At 42.2% G+C, this 21,454-nt stretch overlaps 1 protein-coding gene across 2 annotated transcripts in view; it reads right to left on the bottom strand.

The window, feature by feature from the left end:
* Window positions 1–21,454, bottom strand: part of Ccdc191 (coiled-coil domain containing 191) — a 64,761-nt gene that overhangs the window by 22,810 nt on the left and 20,497 nt on the right. For both annotated transcript variants that reach the window (XM_036204018.1, XM_036204019.1), the window contains exons 8-9: window positions 10,961–11,151; window positions 2,854–3,103 (exon numbers count right to left, since the gene is read on the bottom strand). In XM_036204018.1, the coding sequence (XP_036059911.1) occupies window positions 2,854–3,103; window positions 10,961–11,151 (441 nt within the window). The remainder of the gene's footprint in view (window positions 1–2,853; window positions 3,104–10,960; window positions 11,152–21,454) is intronic.

Below are 21,454 nucleotides of genomic sequence, written 5' to 3'. Positions count from 1 at the left end.
TTTCCAAGACTTAGCTGAAGTGAGAGATGTGATACATGGAAACTCTGACATGTTAAAGACTTTAAAAAAATCACCTTTTAGTTTAGAAATGTCGGTGGACATTTATTCATGAGAACACCTGCTTATGTAATTTAGAATCAAGCAGGGTAGATGTTTTAGGTGCTTTTAAACTTTGTGGTAATGACCCCTTATTAACCCAGCAAGACTGCATAAGAGCCTTGAGTACAGCAACAAGGCTTCTTTGGGATCATGGTAACTCTGAAGGTAGCAACAGGAGACTGAAACAAAAGCTTAATGGTACAGTTTGTACTCACTGGAAAGAGCTGCACAGCCTGCTCTACTCAGAGGAAATTACCTACCAGCTAATGATCGTTCTGAACTCTTTCAAGGCATTCGTCTGTTCATGTTTTACTGTACATCCCAGAAAGGATGGAGTTGATTTCGTGAACCATAAGGTCTATTTTAGTCCCTTGTTTTCTTTTATTCTGTTTTTTCCACAAAATTATTGGCTTGATTAAACTTTTTCTTCTTCAGTTTAGATACTTGGAGGCTTTTTCTGAAATACGTGTGTGCGTGTGCGTGTGCATGTGTGTGTGCGTGTGCGTGTGCGTGTGTGTGTGTGTGTGTGTGTGTGTGTGTGTATGTGTATTATACAGTATTTTTTTTTTTTTTTACACAGGAAAAGTATTTTTGCTGACTTTTTTCATTTAAAGATAAGAACAGTAGAACTTAGTAAGATATAAATCTTTTCTGGTCTCAATAGAGACAAAATTATCTAGCTGATATAAAGGTGGATAAAATGTCTGGCGGAAGGGCCTAGAATGTTGCATAAGCCCCAGTAAGCATTCTTAGGAGCCTTCTTTGCTGAAAGTATGCTTAACTGAAAGCCAGCCTGCTCGCTCACAGTAATCAGGGTATAAAGCAAGGCTGAGACCCTCAGGTGCCCAATTGAATTTTATGTGTCTGAGTTAAGTCCTGAACAGCACTTTGAGCAGGGTGGAGGCAGAAGATCGTCTCCTCAGGCTTTCTAACAAGACAAGTGCAACAAAGGAGAAAGACTGTCAGGAGTGACCTCATCAAAAATGAGCAGCTGGGCACAGCACCGAACTCCAAACCAAACCAAAAGGCAGAAGACCAAGTGGACAAGAGGTCTGCAGCACACATAATCACGTTCGCCTCAGTATTCCTAAAAGTCTAAAGAACTCCTGTAGATAAAGAGGTACATACACAGGTAGAAAAATGAACAAAGGTACTAATAGACGACTTACTTATGCTATATGTCTATATCCATATCCATACGTGTATACAGGCAATATAAAAATGCTGAACTTCACAGCAATAAAAATGCAAATGATAAGGAAACCATAAGATAAAGACAGAACATGCATTCTGTGTGAAAGTATTTACCCTAAGTAGAGCATTATGTGTGTATACATGCAGAGACTTAGTTACTAGTGGGAGGCTGAGTGTGACACTCTTGGAACAGTGACAACTTACATTTCAGCCATCCAGGAGTTAAATTCACCTCATGTCATTACAAAGCAAATAGCAGAGAACTGTAGTCCATAACCAGGGTAGGTATCCAGTTCACCTGCAGAACTAAAATTACTGGTGCCCCATTCCCAGAAATTCTGATTAGTAGGTCTAGCTCTGAGAGATACTTTTAATGAAGAGTTATTGCTAAGGTATATTTAATAACATAAAAAATGTCCATGTTCTATTTAGAAAATTCAAGATGTTTATAGGAAAATAAAATAGTTACATTCATATTAAAAAAAAACTAACCAAACAAACCCCACAGAATACCCTTGCATAATCCCAACACTTGGGAAGTAGAGGCAGGAGGGTCAGGAGTTCAAGGCCAACCTTTGCTACTGTGTGTATTTTAGGCCAGCCTGTATTATATGTGACCAGGACTCAAAAACAAGCAAAGAGGGACTGGAGAGATGGCTCAGTGGTTAAGAGCTCTGGCTGCTCTTCCAAATAGACCCAGTTTCAATTCCCAGCACCCACATGGCAGCTCACAACTGTCTGTAACTCCAAGAACTGACGCCCTCACACAGACATACATGCAGGTAAAACACCAATGCACATAAAATAAAAATAAATAAATTTAGAAAAAGCAAGCAAGCAAGCAAACAAACAAACAAAAAACCAACAAGACTTCCTTTTCCCGATTATGGCTAGATTTCTTCAGTGACCTAGTTAAGGGAAATTGAAAGCTAAATAAAATATTAAAAATAACAAATTTATATATGCCTCAACAGAGAAAAGAATAGATAACTATACTTCCAGATAATGGAATTATAGACTGGGTTGTTTATGGAGACTGGCCTTGAACTCACTAAATAGCACAGGCTGACTTGGAGATTGCAATTACAGATATATACCATCATCACTGACTTTTTTAAAATTAAATTCTTGGCAATTTTTCTCCTACTAAATGGTCACAATTAGTATGAACAACTTTTCTTATTAGAAAAAAAACCCTTAAGAATACATTATATCACAATCTTATCCAAACAGGAAAGTGTGAAGGTCATATGGGGGCTCAAGGGTTGTCATCAAGCTTTACCCATCTCTTTCCACGGGCCTTTCACTTAGCTGTTATGATCCCTTCTGTATCATGTCCTTACCAACTTCTAGCTAGCCCAACACTGACGTATGACTATTAAAAAATATATATTTGGTTAAGGAAATGATCACAGCCTGAGTGGTAACCTCTGTGCACTGTAGCAGCCCTAACCTTTGCATGGCCTAGACGAGGCAGTCTGACTCAGCTGCTATAGAAGGTCAAAGCTGAGATGCAAATCCATAATAAACACGAAGCCCCAACAAAGGGAACAAATGTACCTTTCCACTTGCTCCTGGTGGGTCCACTGTGGCTGTTGTCCCAGCAAGAAGCCGGATTCCTGAGGAGGCATTTGAACTGAGTTTCCCGAGGGAGGCTGCCTTCAGCAGCTCGTCCATTTTCTTCCTCGTTTGCTCCTTTGCTAGAGCCAGCTCTCTCTTTATAACTTCTGAACCATGCCAACGCTGCCATTCCGAAAAGCAGTAACGAAGAACTTGTTTCCGGTTATACTCTGTAGCCAGTTGTTGTTTTCTAAGAGACAAAGTACGTCCATTAAAAAAAAAAAAGCCATTTATAGTATTAGTAGTATTAGCTCATAATGTAAATGAAACATAAAGCCAAAGGAGTTCCTGAAATGCTCCATCTTATCATGTTATAGTAAACTAAATGGAATTATGTTCCTCGGAGCAGACTCTAGTCAAAGGCATCAACACCTCAGCATCACCTTTAAGAAGAAAAAGCAGTTGTACCGTTCTATCTTCCAAATAAGACATTAATTTATATTATATACACATGTAACTATTTTGAAAAGAAGAATGCATTAGGGGAAGAGATTCAGGCAGGGGTGGAAATCTAAGGCAGGTACGTTAGGAGAAAAATTCAATAACCTAGCCACATCACTCAATGGTGCCAATAATTATGACTTATCACCGGATGGTGACCCACGCCTTTAATCCCAACACTTGGGAGGCAGAGACAGGCCAATCTCTGTGAATTTGAGGCCAGTTGGGTCTACAAAGCAAGTCCCAAGACGGCTAGGGCTGTTGTTACACAGAGAAACCCTGTCTCAAAAACCAAACAGACAAACAAACGAGAAAAAAGACTTCTCAGAGTCTTGGTCAAGGCCTGACAGTGACCTCATTACAGAGCTGCCCAGGGAGAGGGGCACTGAAGAGGACTCGTTGCCCAAAGCCCTGAGCTGAAGGAATGGTTCTGTGGTGAAGAGATAGCGAAGCACTGGACACACGTGAAGGGCACAGGCCAGGCTCCAGCTCTCAGGGAGCTCATCCATCACCTAAGAAAGGGCTCCCGGAATCTTCGTAAACATTAGCGACCCTGGCTGGTTGGAGTGGGAGTGGACGTTATTGATTTCCCCGTGGGAATCATCCCCAGGAGACATCATGGTGGAAGTTGGTCAAGAATTCAAGCCTTGGGCTGAGGAGAAGGCTGGCAGGTAAAGCATTTGCCACACAAATGTGTGGACTGGAGTTCAGATCCCCAGGGGCCATGTTAACAGCAGGTAGATGTGGTGGCCTGTCTGTAATCTCAAAACAGGGAAATGGAAAGAAGGAATCCTTAGAGCAAGCTGGCTAGCCACACTAGAAGAGTACCCGCTTCAGCAAGAGACCTTGACTCAATCCATAAGGCAAAGAATATAAGACACCTGACACAACCTTGGGCCTCCATCTGCACACATGTGAACATCACATCTGCACATACACAACCTTGGGCCTCCATCTGCACACATGTGAACATCACAGCTGCACATACACAACCTTGGGCCTCCATCTGCACACATGTGAACATCACAGCTGCACATACACAACCTTGAGTCTCCATCTACACACATGTGAGCATCACATCTGCACATACACAACCTTGGGCCTCCATCTGCACACATGTGAACATCACAGCTGCACATACACAACCTTGGGCCTCCATCTGCACACATGTGAACATCACATCTGCACATACACAACTTTGAGTCTCCATCTGCACACATGTGAACATCACAGCTGCATCAACACACCACACACGCTCAGGACTCAGGCCTAGAGGTTTCTTGTATCTATCTATTGGGGGACAGTTATCACTGTGACATTGGAACTTATTCTGTTATTGATTATGTGGCATCAGGTGTCCATTTGGAGACTTTAAATCCAATATCATTTATTTGCCTTCTTTATTTTATCTTGTAAACATAACTGAGTTCTCCATAACACTGTTTGCTTAACTCTTTCTATTAAACATTATATATACACTCTGGGGTTCTATCAAGAAAATCATAACCACTTAAATCAGTGAGTAAGGAGAGTATTTCTAGAGATTAAAAAAAATTGTTTATTTTTGTGTATGACTGTTCTGGCTGCATGTAAGTACATACTCAGACCACATGCACATATGCAGTACCCAGAGAGGCCGGAAGAGGATGTCAGATCCCTCTGGAACTGCAGTTGCAGAAGGCTGTGAACCCCCACAAGAGGGTGCCCCAAACTGAATCCAGGTCCTTTGCAAGAACATCAAGTACTTTTAACTGCTGAGTCATCTTTCCAGTCCCCATTTCTATAGTTTTTCAAAATAGTTTACATAACTTCTGGCCTTCTCTGATGGTTACCTACAGTGAAAAATGTAACTTAATGTAGAAGTTTACAAACTTAAATGAAACGAAGTTTCACCAAATAGTATTTCCCCTTGCTACCAGAAATGCACAGCCAGTCCAGCCTTGATATATGAGCGCCTCACCTGCCGTGGTTTCTACATTCCTTCTAAGACTGTGCAGACTGAACTCCTACTGTAACAATATGAAGAAGTGGGGCTTGGACAGGTGACTAGGGAGCTAGAGATCCTAGCTCGGTGTTATATGCCTAGCAGCCAGGAAAAACACAAAAATGGCTAATCAGGCTGTGAAGGCTCTGCCCCTAGGAACAGACTGATGCTCTTGTCCTGGAGGTGGGTAACCATGCCATGCTCTGGGCTCCTAAGTCCCCAGGACTAGGAACCAAATAAACTTCTATTGTTCATAAATCATTTGGCCTATGATACTCTGCTACAGCTGCAGAAAAGTGACCAGGACAGTTTCCAACAGCATATATCATTATATTTCATTGATCTTCATAATGGTTGATTATAATATTGATGATGGCTGGCGAATACTTGGTGACTGGCAGAGTTTCTATAATAAAAGTATATTATAGGCATAATAAATATGTATGTATTTTTACTATAATGGAAGTAGATTAAGTATCTAATGAGACTGACTTGATACAATTTTTAGAAGAGGCAGTAAGCTAAATAGCAGGGAAAGCAGTAAAAAAACTGCTAAGCTAAGTAAGGAGACAAACAAAAACCTAGAGTTCTCAACAGTGAGGAAAATTCATACACTTTAGGATGGAAGATGCTTGTTGCTGAGTCTGATTAACGTGAAATCCAATTTACACCAATCTTCTCAAGAAGGATAGGTGTAGAGGTGCCCGGTGTGCTAATATCATTTCTACAGCATGAACGGCCCAAAGCAGCACTGGGCTTCTGACCTTCAGTTCAGGTCTTTAGATGCTACGAAAGACAAAGAGAAAACCATCTCCATAACTCCATCAAGACTAATGGTAGGAATATGAGAAGAAGGACGTGTTTGTTCCAGTGCCGAGAGCCCTCTGTGATGGCTGCAGTGGAGATCTGGAATGCAGTTAGGCCTCCCGGGCTCTGCCAGTTAAGGTGGAGGGCAGAAGACAGACCCTGAAACCAGAGAGGCTGTTCCCATGCCTGCTGCTCTGCACTCCATTTTGGCCCGGTGACAATTCCCCATGTGAGCCAACTTCCATACTTTTTAAAAGATTGCTAAAAATATAGCTAGCTCTGAAATGGGGGTAAAATCACCTCAATTTCATAAAACCTTGGTGAGATGCAATTGCTTAGTTAAATTCACCTGAAAAAAAAAAAAAAGGCTCAAGCCACAGTTCCCAGTAACCATAAAGAAGGACAGAGTGCCTTATGGAAAACAGCCTGTCCCAATATGCTTGTGAGCTAAATCAGAACATTTCTAGCAAGAATGTATAAATTGATCATCATAATTACATAACTGCCTGCAAAGAAAGGCTGCCTCTGCAGGCCTAAGAACACAAAACAGGAATGATTTAAACAGGAATCCAAGTGTGAATCAAGTTGCCCAGGATCAATACCTCTAATAGTGCTTTTAGTGAGAGGTGTGTAATGTAGAACCCTGAAGTCAGGAGAACTCCAAGCAGATCTGGGAGTGGGCAAGTGGCTGATGGTCTCTAAGCTGCAGATCCATCCTCAGAAATGGTCCTGAGAACTCTACACTGCCTAGTCTTCAAATGTTTTTTTTTTTTTTCTGTTGTTACCTTAAATAAATAAAAAAAAATCTAAAAATATAGAATGAAATCTATAACAAAGTATTAATGCTGTCTTACAGCAAGACTATTGGATGTCTAAACTGTGTCTTAATGTTTACATTCTTTTTGGGTGGGGTCACATGGTGGGTGTGTGGAGGCCAGAGGACAACTTGCAGGAGTCAGTTCTCTCCTTCCACCATGTGGCTTCTGCAGATGATCATCAGGCTTGACGGCAGGTGTCTTTATCGTCTGAGCCATTTCACTGGCCCTGTGTCTTGAATTTTTCAAAAGGGAATGAAGAGAGGATAAATAACCACATGCCGGTGATCTGACTAAGTGCCGAAACCTGACGCAGAACATGATCACAGCAGTGACAGGGTCAGCTGCATTTGGGATGAGCAGGTTCAGCAGGAATAGGAAAGAGCAAGCTAATGCATTCCATAATGCACCAGGTAGCCCCCAGGGAAACCGGGAATAGAAGACAATTCTGTTTAAAGGAGTTTTTAAAGTGAGCCAGGCAGTGCAAGTCTGATCCTCTGACAGATCTTATTAGGGGCTTCACCGGATGCATATGCCACACGGCTTCTGGCCACTCACCTGGGAACTAGGTGAACACAGGGGGGAAGGTGACTGAGCATGATTAAAAGAAGTGCTCTATATTTGATTCCCCACAGGAGGCTGAACTGAGAAGTGTGAGAAATGAAGAATTAGGGACAATCAGGGACTATAGGCACAAAGAAATGGGGGACGGGGGCTTGAGAAATGACAGGGAGAGATCAAGGCATGTTCTAGGCAGGGCCAGAGGACTGAAGAGGGCAGCCCAGGACATGTGGAAGGTGGTTGGTACAGCCTAGGGTGGGTACTTCCCAGGGAAGTCCAGAGGAAGCAGGGGATCAGAACTCAAGAAAGACCAGCAGACGCTACTGAAAGCAAACCCTGCTTATTCCCAATTTCCTGTAGAGTTGCCTAGAAATTCAAAGAAGAAGGGAGAGGAGAATAATAGATATGGAACCAACCTGTGAAAGTGAATATGCTAAGGAAATTGACACTGTTAAAATTTCAATACCACTACATCAAAGGTGTGAATAAGAGAGTTTTATGGCATTACCTAAGCAAATGAATCTGGAAATGTTTGTTATGCTGAAATTATAGTATGATATTATATTAAAATTTAGTAAAACCATTAGTCACAATAACCTTTCTTTTTTCATTTTATTTTATTTTTTTGAGACTAGGTCTCATGTAACCCAGACTGGCCTCAGACTGGCTATGTGCTAAGGATGACCTCCAATTCCTCATCGCCCTGCCTTCTCCTCTCCAATCTAGGACTACAGGCATGCACCATCACACCCAACATCATCACTACTTCTGAAAGAAAAGAGATGGATGGAAATAGAATGACCACAATTCCTACTAGAGAAAGCAAGATACATTTGTAGAATAAGTGGATGAACCCTTGGAGTGGAGGTGAGGCTGTGCACAGAAAGCCAAGGAGGTCCCTAAATTATGGATAAGAACAGAGGGATTTGCTGCTGCGTTAGAGGGTGAGAGGGAAGAACAGAAGAAAGCCCACAGGCTCGGCCCTGCAGGGGAGCAGGCCATGAGGAGAAACCTCAGGGAACAAAACCACTGTGGGTGCAGAAACCGGGATGTGGATTCAGCTCACATCTGAGTAACAGACAAGTGGTTTCAACAGCATCCTGTGATGAGCCACAGCATCACCTGTGTCCTGTCACGCCCTGTGAGGAACCACTGGCTCTCTCACCTAGCCCTGGCACTCACTGGAGCATGAAGACTCCAGTTCAACTGCAGGAAAGGAAGCATCTGAGCCTCCCTTCACTAACTGGCTCATTTACTACTGTAGTCAGTGTCTACCGAGGCAACACAGAGAAACCTCGCTGGGCACGATGAAGATGGTCCAGGGTCTGAATTTCCTAAAACAGTTTCTAGGACAATAGTCAACTCGCAGAGAGCTGGGGACGAAAGGGTCTGCAGGAACAGCTCCGTCTCACTCCTTTCTCAGATGACCTGACATCTGTTAGTCCCCGCCCTCGGTTTTCCTATCACAATCTCAAGCAAACTGCAACACAGCAGAGGCTCATGGCTAGCCTGGGAAACCACAACCAAGATGCTGTTTGTCCTAACTGGAGGCAGCACTGTCTGGCAGAGGCATCTGAGGCGGAACCCCAGGACAAGGCTCTCGGCCCACACTTGCTCCACCCGGCTTTGTGACTTACTTCTCTCAAGGCTTTCTCTTCCTCATCCCTGAAGCCAGGGACTGGATCAGACATCCTAAGAAGTCATCATGCTCGAGGGTATGTTTTGTTCTAATGCTTTATAGTAAAAAAAAAGTATTATAAGTTCAATATTTTCTAACTTCGGCGGTTAAAAAAATTTTAGTACCCATTCTGAACATTTAAAAATAGACACCTGAAAATAATTCAGATACCAGACTAAAAGTTCTGAGATCTTAAAAAAATTGGCACATTATACTATTATGAAATCTCCATTTAGTGCCTTTATATTTAAACTGTTTAATTGGAATGGAATCCTGAGTTCTCCAGATTTTTCTTCTACAAGTTTCTTCTGGCATGCAAGTCTTACAGGCAGCTTTTAACTTTAACATTTCACTTTCCACTCTATGCCCCTACGCTGCCTCCAGTTCTCATTCTTTACCCCGCACCCCCCCTTCAGTTTTCCAGTAGACTGCCATCCCAGTCCTTACAGCAATCTCGAGGTACAGCTCAAAGGAGAGTTTTCTCCAGTGGCCCTTCCCACTAAAGATAGCCCCACTGAATGGTACAAAAGAAAGGCTTTAGAAATGTACCATATAATCAACTAATACCTAAACCCCTTGTCCTGGCACATAAAGATTTCATGGGGGCTGGAGAGGATCAGGGATCAGAAGACCACATGTTTATCTCCAGCCAAACCAGATGGCTACACTTTCCCCCTGATGAAGCCTGCTTTCCACAATCTGAGGCACCGACCTGGCCAGTGACATTTCGCTCTGTTGTGTTCCTAGCAGCAGAAGGGAACTTCCTGTACAATGCTGAACACCTGTACTGTCTCTAGATACTGTTTTTCTCACATAACTGAATTCTTTGAGGACAATGGACCAAGGGCCAAATGCCTATGTAAGCTCGTGTGACAAACACCTGGATAAGCTCCAGGTCTGATGCCATCATTGGGGTGCACAGCTATGCCTTCAATGTAACCACTCTTCCACATACCATTCACGTAGTTTTTCATCTTAAATGAATGGCAGAGTCGTCAGTAGTGATTACACTTAAGAACATAATGGTTCCTTCTGCTCCCCTGACATTGATTCTAGAACAGAAAGGTGATGGGCTGAGGGCCTGTAGCCCAGTAGTAAAATATGCAAAGCCCTGGGTTCAACAGTCAGCACTACTAAGCAGCAACAAAACAAAATTAACACACAAAAATAACACTGCTAAGTTAAACTTGGAAATGAAAAGAGAAAATGTATTTAATTTTAAGATAATGAGATTTAAAAAAAGCTTTATTTGACAAGAAATTCTGTGTGACACAGCACCAGCAAAGAGGGACTTGATCTAAAAGCATCAGAAACCTCTAAATAAGGTGTGGAACAAAAGACAGCACTGTGGGAGGAATCACTCTTGGCAGGTTGGCCCTCCCAGATGGATGTTCCCTGCGTCCTTAATTAACATTCTATGTGCAGACAGCAATTCTATCAATGAGAATTATTGGCATATAAAGCAAACTCCCGCTTCAGAACTGTGAGATGGTACAAGGTGCAGTGCTGTTCCCTAGCAATGGAAGTCCAATCTTTCCTTCACAGAAAGGGAACGAGAGTCATCGGTACATTTTAATCAGGTAATCGCTTTGCTTCTCATTTTCAGTTAAGTCTCTTTAGCTGGGGTAAAACAGAGAACAGACCACTGTATTACAGCTGATTCTAGAGGACAGTGTTTCTGGAGTTGATTTCCAGCCTCTTCAGAGGGAAGATGCCCTAGATAAGCACACCAGGCAGATTTTCAGGGTCGGAGTAATGTACCTGTTCTCTTCCCTAAGGTCATTTTCCAAGGCTTGGGTCTCCCGCTCCAACTTCTGGGATCGTGTATAGTCTCTCCAGGCTCGCAGGACCTTCAGTTGGAGCTTCCAGTCAGACAGGGTCCCAGCTTTCCCCAGCTTAATCCTATGATCCAGAATCAGCTTGTGCCAGGCTGAGAAATACCGTTTTTGACACTGAAGTGGAAACATTTAGAAAATCACCACCAATCAGCTTTTGTGTTTGAAATATGCCACATTGACAGCCCTGTCCTCAGATTTTCCCATCACACTTGTCTGAACAAATCTGTTACCTGTGATTCTGATGGAATGGAACAAAACTCAATTCTTTCATGCTTATAGGAATGAGAAATATTTAAGTCAGGCAGCAGAGGCACCCACAGCTTCATGACTTAAACTGAAATACTTAATTCTCATCACAGGGCACTCGTCCTATGGTAAACTGGGATAGCAGGTCATATCTTAGACATGAACTAGAGGCCTTGAGAAGCTTGAGAGAGTGGATTCCAACCTGATCTGCCTCATAAGGCTTTATCTTGAGCTTCAAATAGAACAGTAAGCCTTTAGTTCAATCCTGTCTTGAGCACCACTCATGTCCTTCATGAGTGAACATGGGAGTTCTTGGGGAACAGAATGGGGCCTCCATTCCTTGAAAACAAGACCCAAGAATGGGGTCTCCGTTCCTTGGAAAACAAGACATCTAAAAATGACAAGCCTTGCTGGGTTACCACTAATCATGCTATTGGGGTTTGGAGGAGAAGGCCTAGAGCTGTCCAGGCCATCACGTGCCTATGCAGCCAATGGCAAATTAGACAAGGCCCACCACCCCAAGAAGTCCTCAGCGAGTACCTTACTCATGATCCAGGTGTAAGGAGAAAATCACTGCCACTCACTCCTCGTCTACACACTCTATCCTCATAAAAACATTCTGGTCTCTCTAGATCAATCTGATCAATCTACTGTCATCTCTTAGCCTCAACACTATGTCACACTTTCCCATCTCTTCCTATTAACTCCTCTGTCTTTCTTTTCTGCCCCTTCTCTGCCCACTTCAGCACTTATTTCCCACAGACAGTCCCATGGCCAGCTCTTCCCCAACTGTAGTGCTCTTCCCACTGTCTTCCAGAGCGAGCTTTGCATCTGTCAGCCAAGGCACCCCCCACTTTATCAGACTCAAGTTTTCCGATTTCCATGAGACTGTAGCACTCCCGAGAGAAGGGGACAGCACCCTTAACTGGGCATGTCAATATGACGGGAGCTCCAAGTGTGAGGTCCACTGGAAAGCAACGTCCCAAGAAGCGGCTGTCCAGGGAAGGATGGGCTTCAAAAGCCTTGAGCCTAACTCATGGCTTCTTCATGTAAAAACACATAAGGGACGCTATTTCAACATTTACTCAACACCTGCCACTGTGCTTTCGTTTGGGAACTCTCAGCAAAATTGTTAAAGAAGCAATCTCTACTTTTGGAAGGTATAGAGAAAAGGGAAATAAAAGGCCGGGGCCAGTGAGATGCCTCAGCTGGTAGACATTTATCCTGTAAGCTGGACAAGCCGAGTTCCATTCTAGAATTCCCAAAAGGAGAGAACTGGCCTCACGAAATGGTTCTCAGTGCTAGCTTGTTTTCTGTTGCTGTGATAAATGCCACAAATGACAGCAACGGAGGGGAAGAAAGGTTGATTTGCCTTACACCTTCCAGTCCATGACTGAGGGAAGCCAAGGCAGGAACTTGAGGCAGGAGCCAAGGGTGTATGGAGTCTCAAGGCAGGGAAGAGTAACAGCTACAAAGGTCTTGCAGTGGTTGTAGTTTGGGGTGGTGGCACACTGTGCCCACAGTCAGGGGGCAGGGAAGGATGAATGATATCTAAGCTGGGGTTCTCCTTTTGATTTGGTTGGAGAGTCCCTGGGACGGCTGGCTCTTTCCTCTTCATAACCTCTCTGCAGACTCTTTCTCAGGTGCGTCTCCTAGGTGATTCTAAGCCCTCATTCTAAGCAAGGTGACAAAGAGGATTAAAGGTCACCCTCTGTAGCCCCAGTAAACTGTCTGCTTCTCCTGATCAGTTCAGTCTAGAACAGTGGTTCTCAACCTTCCTAATCCTGTGACCCTTCTAATAGAGCTCCTCATGTTGTGGTGACCCCAACCATAAAATGTTTGTTGCTACTTCATAACTGTAATTTTGCTACTGTTATGGATTGTAATGTAAATATCTGATATACCACCCTCAAAGGGGTCTTCACCCACATGCTGAGAACCGCTGGTCTAGAACGACAGTGGTGCTCTAGGCCTTTCTTTGCTCTTTGTAACAAGAGCTATTTAAAAGCACACTTGGAAGAGTTGGAAGAGGAGTGGATTCTGTTCAAGCCAGGAGAATTTCAATGTTTACCTAGGCATGGCCTCTATTTCTTTCTTACTGAATTTGTTTCTGTATCTGCTTTTTTGTGTGTGTGCTGATAATTTCCAAATATAATCATGCAGTCTCCCCCAGCTTCTACCATCTCTTTATCAAGCTTCAGTGATATGCTTGGTATGGTAAATGACCCACAGAAAATCACTGTACCTAAGTATGCATCTATAATAATTTTTCAAATATAATACTACAATGTGAGAGGAAGTTTTAAAGTGAAATGCTGTCTTCCCCTTAAAATCTTCCACAAGACAGCATTTGGTTTTTAAGGATTCCACTCAAGAGAAGAAATGACAGCCCACCCTGCTAAATTTATTACCTGCACTGGAGTTGCCCTCGTTCTGTTGGCAAGAGCAGCTCTTCCCTGATGTGTAATCACACTGCTGTCACTGCGGATGATTGACACTAGGTGGAACAGCAATTTGCTATCTAATCTTCATTGTAATTCTAACCCTGTCACTAGAGATGCTTGTTCTGATTAATGAAGTGGGTAACTCATCAAAATTCTTCAGCTACTTCCCTTTTGTCAGAAAGCTCGCTGATAATTGCATCAAAATTCTCTGTCGTGGAAAAATAAACAATGAATTGTAAAGAGGACAAAAATGTCAACAAGTTTACAATTTAGTTCTGCTGAATGGAACTAACTGTGGTGCAACCAGTAGTCTAGGGGACTTGGCTGAGGTTCAAATGTCAGGAAGAAGGGCGCCCTCCCAGGAACGCCCTAGGGACTCCTTTTTGCTCCCAGTGTGAAAGGAACACATTCCATGCTGCAACTGAAGAAGTCTTCAGTGCCTTGTTTTCTTCCTTCAGGGAGCACTGTTAGTAGGAATGCACACAGGAGCTACAGAGAACCGGGTGCTCCACACGGATCTTCACCACGGTGATGATGGAAGTCTGCAGTGGGAGGGGCCAGCCTTGAATTTGGGGATGGAAACCAAGCACCCTGAGACCTATGGGACTCCTACTCTTCATCATTTTGCCCCCACCCTTCAAAGAAAAGAAAGCTGTTAGGTGCATGGAAAACTCCAGAGGCCTAAAGTCTGACCGCCTCTACAGGAGACACGTCTACACTCAATTTCATTCTTTCTTCTTTTAAACTTCTTTTTCACAATCCTTGGGTTCAGAAATTTAACAAGGATATCCAAAAGTATAGCAAAAAAATAAACCTTCACTCAGCTTTATAACTTATCAACACTTTTGCCAATCAACAGCTCTATCTGTCTTCCTGCACCTTTCTCCCACCTGCAGAGTTTAAAAATAAAGACAGTTTAAAAATCAGACACCGGACATTTTACCCATGAATGTGTCAATATATATAGGCAACATAAGGATGTTTGGTAAATTCTTAATGCTGTTAAGAAGTCCAATCAACAATATTATATTTATTGAATAGTTATTCTGCATTGTTCTAGAAGGAGTACTTTAAGGAAGCAGTTGTTAGTCTTACCACAATGTAGCTTACAGCCTGATCACCATAGGACCGGCTCCTTTTCCCAGCATAGCCTGGACTACATCTCAGGATACCATGTCTTTAGGGAAGACAGGCTGCTGCTCCTTTTCTTTTCCTTTGAGATGCTCTCATCTCTCCATCAGTCCCTTTTTCTGTTTCACGTTCTCCAGACCTGGGCACTCACACACATAAACTATGCTATGCACACATCTTCTCTCAGAGGACACCAGGCAAATGCTTGTTTCAGCTCCAGGGTGCTCCAGCAAGGAGACAAGGAGTGATGCCACTGTCTTCACCCACAGGAGATTTTTACAAGTATTCATCAGAAACATCTAGGGTTTCAGAAAAATTTATTCTACTCTGTAAACTTTGAGAGAATGGCCTGGACTTATGGCATAGGCTTTCCCTTTAATTTTTAAAAGCAAGATTTAATCAGTATCTTTTTACAAAAAACAAACAACAAAAACAAAAACAAACATATTGAAGAATAAGTATTGGTAGAGTACCTGCCAAGAATGTACGAGGCCCTGGGTTCAAGACCAGTACTGGGAGCAAACATTGCTGAAGAACAGGAATCTCTGGGCCTAGAGCACTTTTAAGAGCCTAACACTGGCTCTACACTCCATTCCCTCATGAGAATGAGCAAACTGGCTTGGCCATGATGAAAAATGACAACAAGAAAGAAAACTCCATGTCAAAATTTTAGTGGGAAGTTTTCTGTAAAGTTGACTATATAAAAGTAATGCATACCTGTCTCACACACTTTATAAAATTTATCCACATAGTGCTTTTGGCAATAAACCTAGGGGCAGAGTCTCACCAGTCTCCACACGCTTCCCTTATGTCTTGGCATCTCTCTCTACAGTTCCATGTGCAAACAGCCCCTCCCTGACACGGCAGAGGACTGTGGTTGTGCCACTTCAGAAATGGCTTTGCTTTGGTGCTCTGTAGGCATTCTGTTAACAGGAAGATCTTGGAAAGGAACCATGCGGTATCAATGAGGTACTTAACTACAGTTTCCAGAATCCTGCCAGGAGAAAAAATGCAGAGTCCTCCCCACCCCCATATCACCTTGTTTTCTTGGTCTAGTTTAGGATGGATTTTTTTGAAGGCTCTACGCCACAGGCATAATATTAACAATGATTCCTGTGGGTCATTATTATCTTACCCTCTAGCAGAATAACCTAACCAAATATGAAAATCAAAACCTTCTCCCCAGAGAATGCAGATTTAGGCTAATATCACCCCATGTTCCATTGTTCTTGGCCACTTTCCCAAGCAGAAGGGATCACAGAGTTTCTAATCTTATTAAACAAAAATGTATTTCAGAATAGAGAATTAAGAAGGCACTTTCCAAACAGTGTTAAGAATTTCATAGTTAATCCCATGTTGTGTCTGCTAATTAGCTATGACACGTGAATTGCTGAATCTCCCTAAGAGATTTCACTGCCAGATCAAAGAGAAAATAGGATCGGCTCTACTGGAAAGTTACTATCCAAAAACAAGTCTGGACAGAGTGAAGAGGAAAGCTGAGGAATGGGAGGAATGATGAGTCTAAGTGCCGACCTGACCGTGTGCACTGAGAAGAGAGGCCAGGTCTCTCCCAAGTCTATTAATTATACGGCCCACCAGCACTGAGGCAGCCAGGGCAAGTGGTCAGCTTTGAGTCTGAGCCCAGCCTAAGTTACATAGCAAGCTGGCGGCCAGTCTGGGCCATGCTATGAAAATCTGTTTCCAAAAAACCCAAGACTAACTAACTAATTAAATGGCTTAAATGAAATGTTAAGAATTTAGAGGTACAGCTAAAACCCAGAATCAAAGCACACACACACACACACACACACACACACACACACACACACACAAAAGAGATAGAAACCTATACCAGAACAACAATCTCTTAGAAAGAGATTCCATAAGGTGTTCTTGATAATATTCTTTTAAAAAAATAATTAATTTAAATTTACTTTAGGTACATTGGTGTGAAGGTGTCAGATCCTCTGGAACTGGAGTTACAGACAGTTGTGAGCTGCCATGTGGGTGCTGGGAACTGAACCTGGGTCCTCTGGAAGAGCAGCCAGTGTTCTTAATCACTGAGCCATCTCTGCAGCCCCTGACAATAGTCTATATGAGTATCTCTATCAGGTGTGTGCTGTGAAACATTCTGAGTACACAGGCTGTTATCTTGCCCTGATGTGAGTCAAAGGACATTTTCCTCTTGTTCATCATGTGGCTGGTGAAGGCAGCTTTAGGCTCCTTTAGAATTAGACCTGTACTGGAATTTAACAAAAGACTATTTCCAGTTATGTCTGTGTAAAAGTATGATGACTCAGGTAGGTAGATTTTACTGTGTTTCAGAATACACTGCAGAAACACCAAGTTAGAGGTTCAAGACTCATATCATAATAAATAATGCAGCCACACTGAAGGGGAAAAGAACCTGAACAATGTTGGGAAATAATGTGCTGACTGAAAACTGTAAGGCTAAAGTAAACAATACACAAGTACTGTACTGTAGCTAGATATGCTCCCATAGTTGGTTGGGAGTAAGAGTTTACACAGTCCAGGCTAGCCTCTAACACACTACATATCAGAACATGGCCTTGACTTTCTGATTCTCCTACTCCACCTTTCCTGTGTTGAGAACATATGTGTCCCATCACATCCAGCTCTTGGATTAGCAATTCTCAGACTACATTATGGCAAAGTAGGCCTTTACAAGTCAACAGAATGTATTGTATGTAACGGGCCAGCTTTCTTACTGTTGGGGAAAGAGTTATGATGTGGGGAGAGGCACCTGGGCTGCATTGAAAATACCATTATGGATTCACAATGATTAATACAAATTTAGACAGTCCGGATGTAAATTCCAAATAAGGGAAGGGGGAGGAATAACATGACTCTCATCCCTATAGTGTTGTACTGGAACTAGAGGTATTAAATTATGTAGACATAAACAGAAGGGATGAGCATGCACATGTTAGCAGACAGATATATTTCCTTCTTCTATGTGCTAAGAAAGGACAGAAATAGCCCTCACCTCCAAGCAGTGTACACATAGGGTTGGTTTCTAAAGATCATTCTCTCATAAAAGGAGCCAGGATTCTATGTACAAGTGTTGATTTCAACACTATGGCAGGAAAAAAAAAGATAGACCAGTATCCTGTGGTGCCATTAAAAACTGCCTAAAAAGGAATGTAAATGGATGAAAGGGCAGAAATGGGAACCTGAAAACTATTTCAAAGGCCAAAGATGAGATCCTTTAAGCTATAAAGTAGAGAATACCATGCCCCAGAGAAAAATAAGTATTGTTGAGCTCACATTGAATAAAATCAATAATTACATACACCAAGTGGGTGATGTTCTAACCGGGTCTCTCTCAGTGGTACCAATTTCCTAGATTGAGCACTAGACTTGCTCAATACTGGAAAGGGCTGGTGATGGATTCAAACTGTCCACATAATTTTTGTACCTTTTCTGTACACCAAAATCAACCTTCAAAATAGAACCTTAATGTATGAGAAAAAAAAAAAAAAAAAAACCAAAAAAAAACTGTGTCAAAACAAGAACCATTCTATCAAACATTGTCACTTTTACCTTTCAAATACACTGACATGTCCTTTTGAAACGAAGCAATCAGATTTAGGTGGACTATTAGCTTTGTTATTGTTAACTCTGTAGTTCTATCTAAAACATTTATTATTTTGTTTGGTTTTGTTCTGTTTTGTTTTTTGATTTCTCTGTGTAACAGCCTTGGCTGTCCTGGAACTCACTCTGTAGACCAGCTGGCCTGGAACTCACAAAGACCCACCAGTGTCTGACTCCCAAGGGCTGGGATTAAAGGAGTGCACCACCACCACCTGGCCAGGATTTTTTTTTTAATTATTATTAACTGTAGAACAGAATCCACTGTAAACTTTCTGTTATTTTATTTTATTTTATTTCATTTTATTTATTATGTATACAGTGTTCTGCCTGCAGGTCAGAAGAGGGCATCAAATCTCATTATAGATGGTTGTGAGCCACCATGTGGGTACTGGGAATTGAACTCAGGACCTCTGGAAGAGCAGTTAGTGCTCTTAACTTCTGAGCCATATCTCCAGCCCCTGTAAATTTTAAATTAAGTTTTTAACGAACACATGTCTTATCATGGCACTTTCCTTATGCTGTCTCAAGATGCCCCTGAATATCAGTTCTTTTCCTGCTGTCTTTAATTATTTTATGTGTATGTCTATACAACACTTACATGCCTGTGCCTGTAAAGGCCAGAAGAGGGTATATGATCCCCTGGAACTAGAGGTTACAGACAGTTGTGAGCAACCATGTAGGTGCTGCGAATTGAAACTGGGTCCTCTGGTAGAGCAGCAGTCCATGCTCTTAAACACTGAGCCATCTTTCCAGACCTCTTTTCGTGTGTGTGTGTGTGTGTGTGTGTGTGTGTGTGTGTGTGTGTGTGTGTGTGTGTGTAGCCCTGGCTGTCTTAGAACTCAGTATGTATATTAGGCCTCACACTCAGGGATCCACTTGCTCCTGCTTCCCAAGGGCTGGGATAGGCGTGAGGCACCATGCTTAGCCCATATTCTATTTTTCATTAGCAATCGTTACTCTTGTTCTAGAAGCATACACCAATTACACCTATCTCTTGAAGGATGCAGAATCTAAGAGTCCTTGCCAGTCTTTCTCTTAACCTCTGAGCGATCTCTCCAGCCTGGTCTTTCTCAGATACTAGTCCTAACTCTTAACATTTTCTTCTAGTTCTGAAACTAAAACTCTGATGAAATTTTTAATATTGGAATAATGACAACTTCCTTCCCATCAGTCAAGGATGTCACCATAAAATATGTCCATCTTTTACTAACTCATGTTGACTCCTTTTTTCCTTTTATCTTAGTTATGCATATCACAAATTCCTGTTATTGATTTCAGGGCCTTATAAGTCTATTCCTACATTTATCAAGCTCCCTCAGCATCTTCCTACAGTCTTTTTTCTCTTGTTAAATCCACTCATTTATGTATTCATCCTATTAACTTTCATGAATTTTAGCAATGCCTAAGGCCCTACTGTAGGTGTTGTGGGGGCCAGAAAATATACATATTTATCTTTTCTCATTCAACCATCTCATTTACAAATCTGCCAAGTAATTCATTTTATATGAAATGTTATAATCCCTAATTCATATTTTGATCAATTGCCTTTCATTGAAAAAGCTGCTTAAATAACCCGAGAAACTGTTATGGTTTGAATCTGATGTCCCCCAGAGGCTCATGTTCCAAATGTTTGGTCCATAGCTAGTGGTGCTATTTTGGTAGGTCCTGGAAATTTTGGGCGTGGGGGCCTAGATGGAGAAATAAGTCAGTAGGGCAAGATGTTGAGGGTACATCTCTAGCCACTTTCTAGTTGGCTCTCTGTTTTCCTGTCTTCTGTGATGTAAATAGCTGTCCTCTACCAAATGTTTCTGCTGCCATGATGTTCTACTTTAGAGCCTGGGATTATGGACTGACTCCCTGAAACCATTATCCAAAGAGAAACTTTCCTTCTTCTGTTTTTTTTTTTTTTTTTTCTATCAGGTATTTTGGTCACACAATTCTAAAGTAACTGACATAGAACATATGTATTTGTCAATATGTTAGTTATGAATGCAAGGGACATAGGCCTCATTAAGTTGGACTAAGAAACCTTCCTTGAATAGATTATTCACCTGTCTACTATGAGAATAAAACCATCTCTTTGGAACAAAAATAAAAGTTTAAAAGCTTAGAAAAATCATTAGATATTGTTTCAATAAAAATTCTGAAGAAAGTAAAAGAAAGGAAAAATAAAAGGTAGATTGGTCATTAGTGAGAAAAGGGACACAAGTTATCACGTTTGGATTTCAGATCCCAAACAGCAGTGACTGACTTGTTCTTGTGCTGACTGCATAACTCAGACATAAATGTCCTTAAGGCTGTCAAAGTAGAAGCCCGGTGCTCAAAACAGTGAAAGGGATGTAGTTAAACGCTATTCCAGTACACCTTTAATTCCAGCACGTGGGAGGCAGAGGTCGGCAGATCTCTGTGAGTTCAAGGCCAGCCTGGGCTACAAAGTGAGTTTCAGAACAGCCAGGGCAGTTATACAGAAAAACCAGTCTCAAAATCAAGAGAAAAAACAGCTATTCCAAAGATGTTACTCAGAAGGAATCCTAAGCATAGCTCTCAGTTTCCTGGGATCTCACCCAACACCTCTACAGCTTGGAAGAGCGTCTCAGAATACGGATCTGATACACTGACCAGTGGGCCAGGTCAGCAGGCAGAGGGAACACATGCCGGGGCTGGTCTAGGTATTTAAGATGAACTCTCATGGACTTAGCATTCCCTCTCTCCCTCTCATGGACTTAGTCTCTCCCTCTCATGGACTTAGCATTCTCTCTCTCCCTCTCATGGACTTAGCATTCTCTCTCTCTCTCTTAGCATTCTCTCTCCCTCTTTCTCTGTCTCTTATTTTTTGAGATAGGGTCTTACCATGGAGCTCCAACTACACTTGACTTTACTATGTAGCTCAAATTGACCTTGACCTTGTAGTGATCCTTCTGCCTCAGCCTCACAAGAGATGGGATGACAGGCATGACCCAGCATACTTCATTCCATCTCTG

The sequence above is a fragment of the Onychomys torridus genome, chromosome 12 (assembly GCF_903995425.1).
Source record: "Onychomys torridus chromosome 12, mOncTor1.1, whole genome shotgun sequence".
Lineage (NCBI taxonomy): Eukaryota > Metazoa > Chordata > Mammalia > Rodentia > Cricetidae > Onychomys > Onychomys torridus.
The sequence above is the reverse complement of the archived record's forward strand: the minus strand, read 5'-3'. Positions and strand labels throughout refer to the sequence as shown.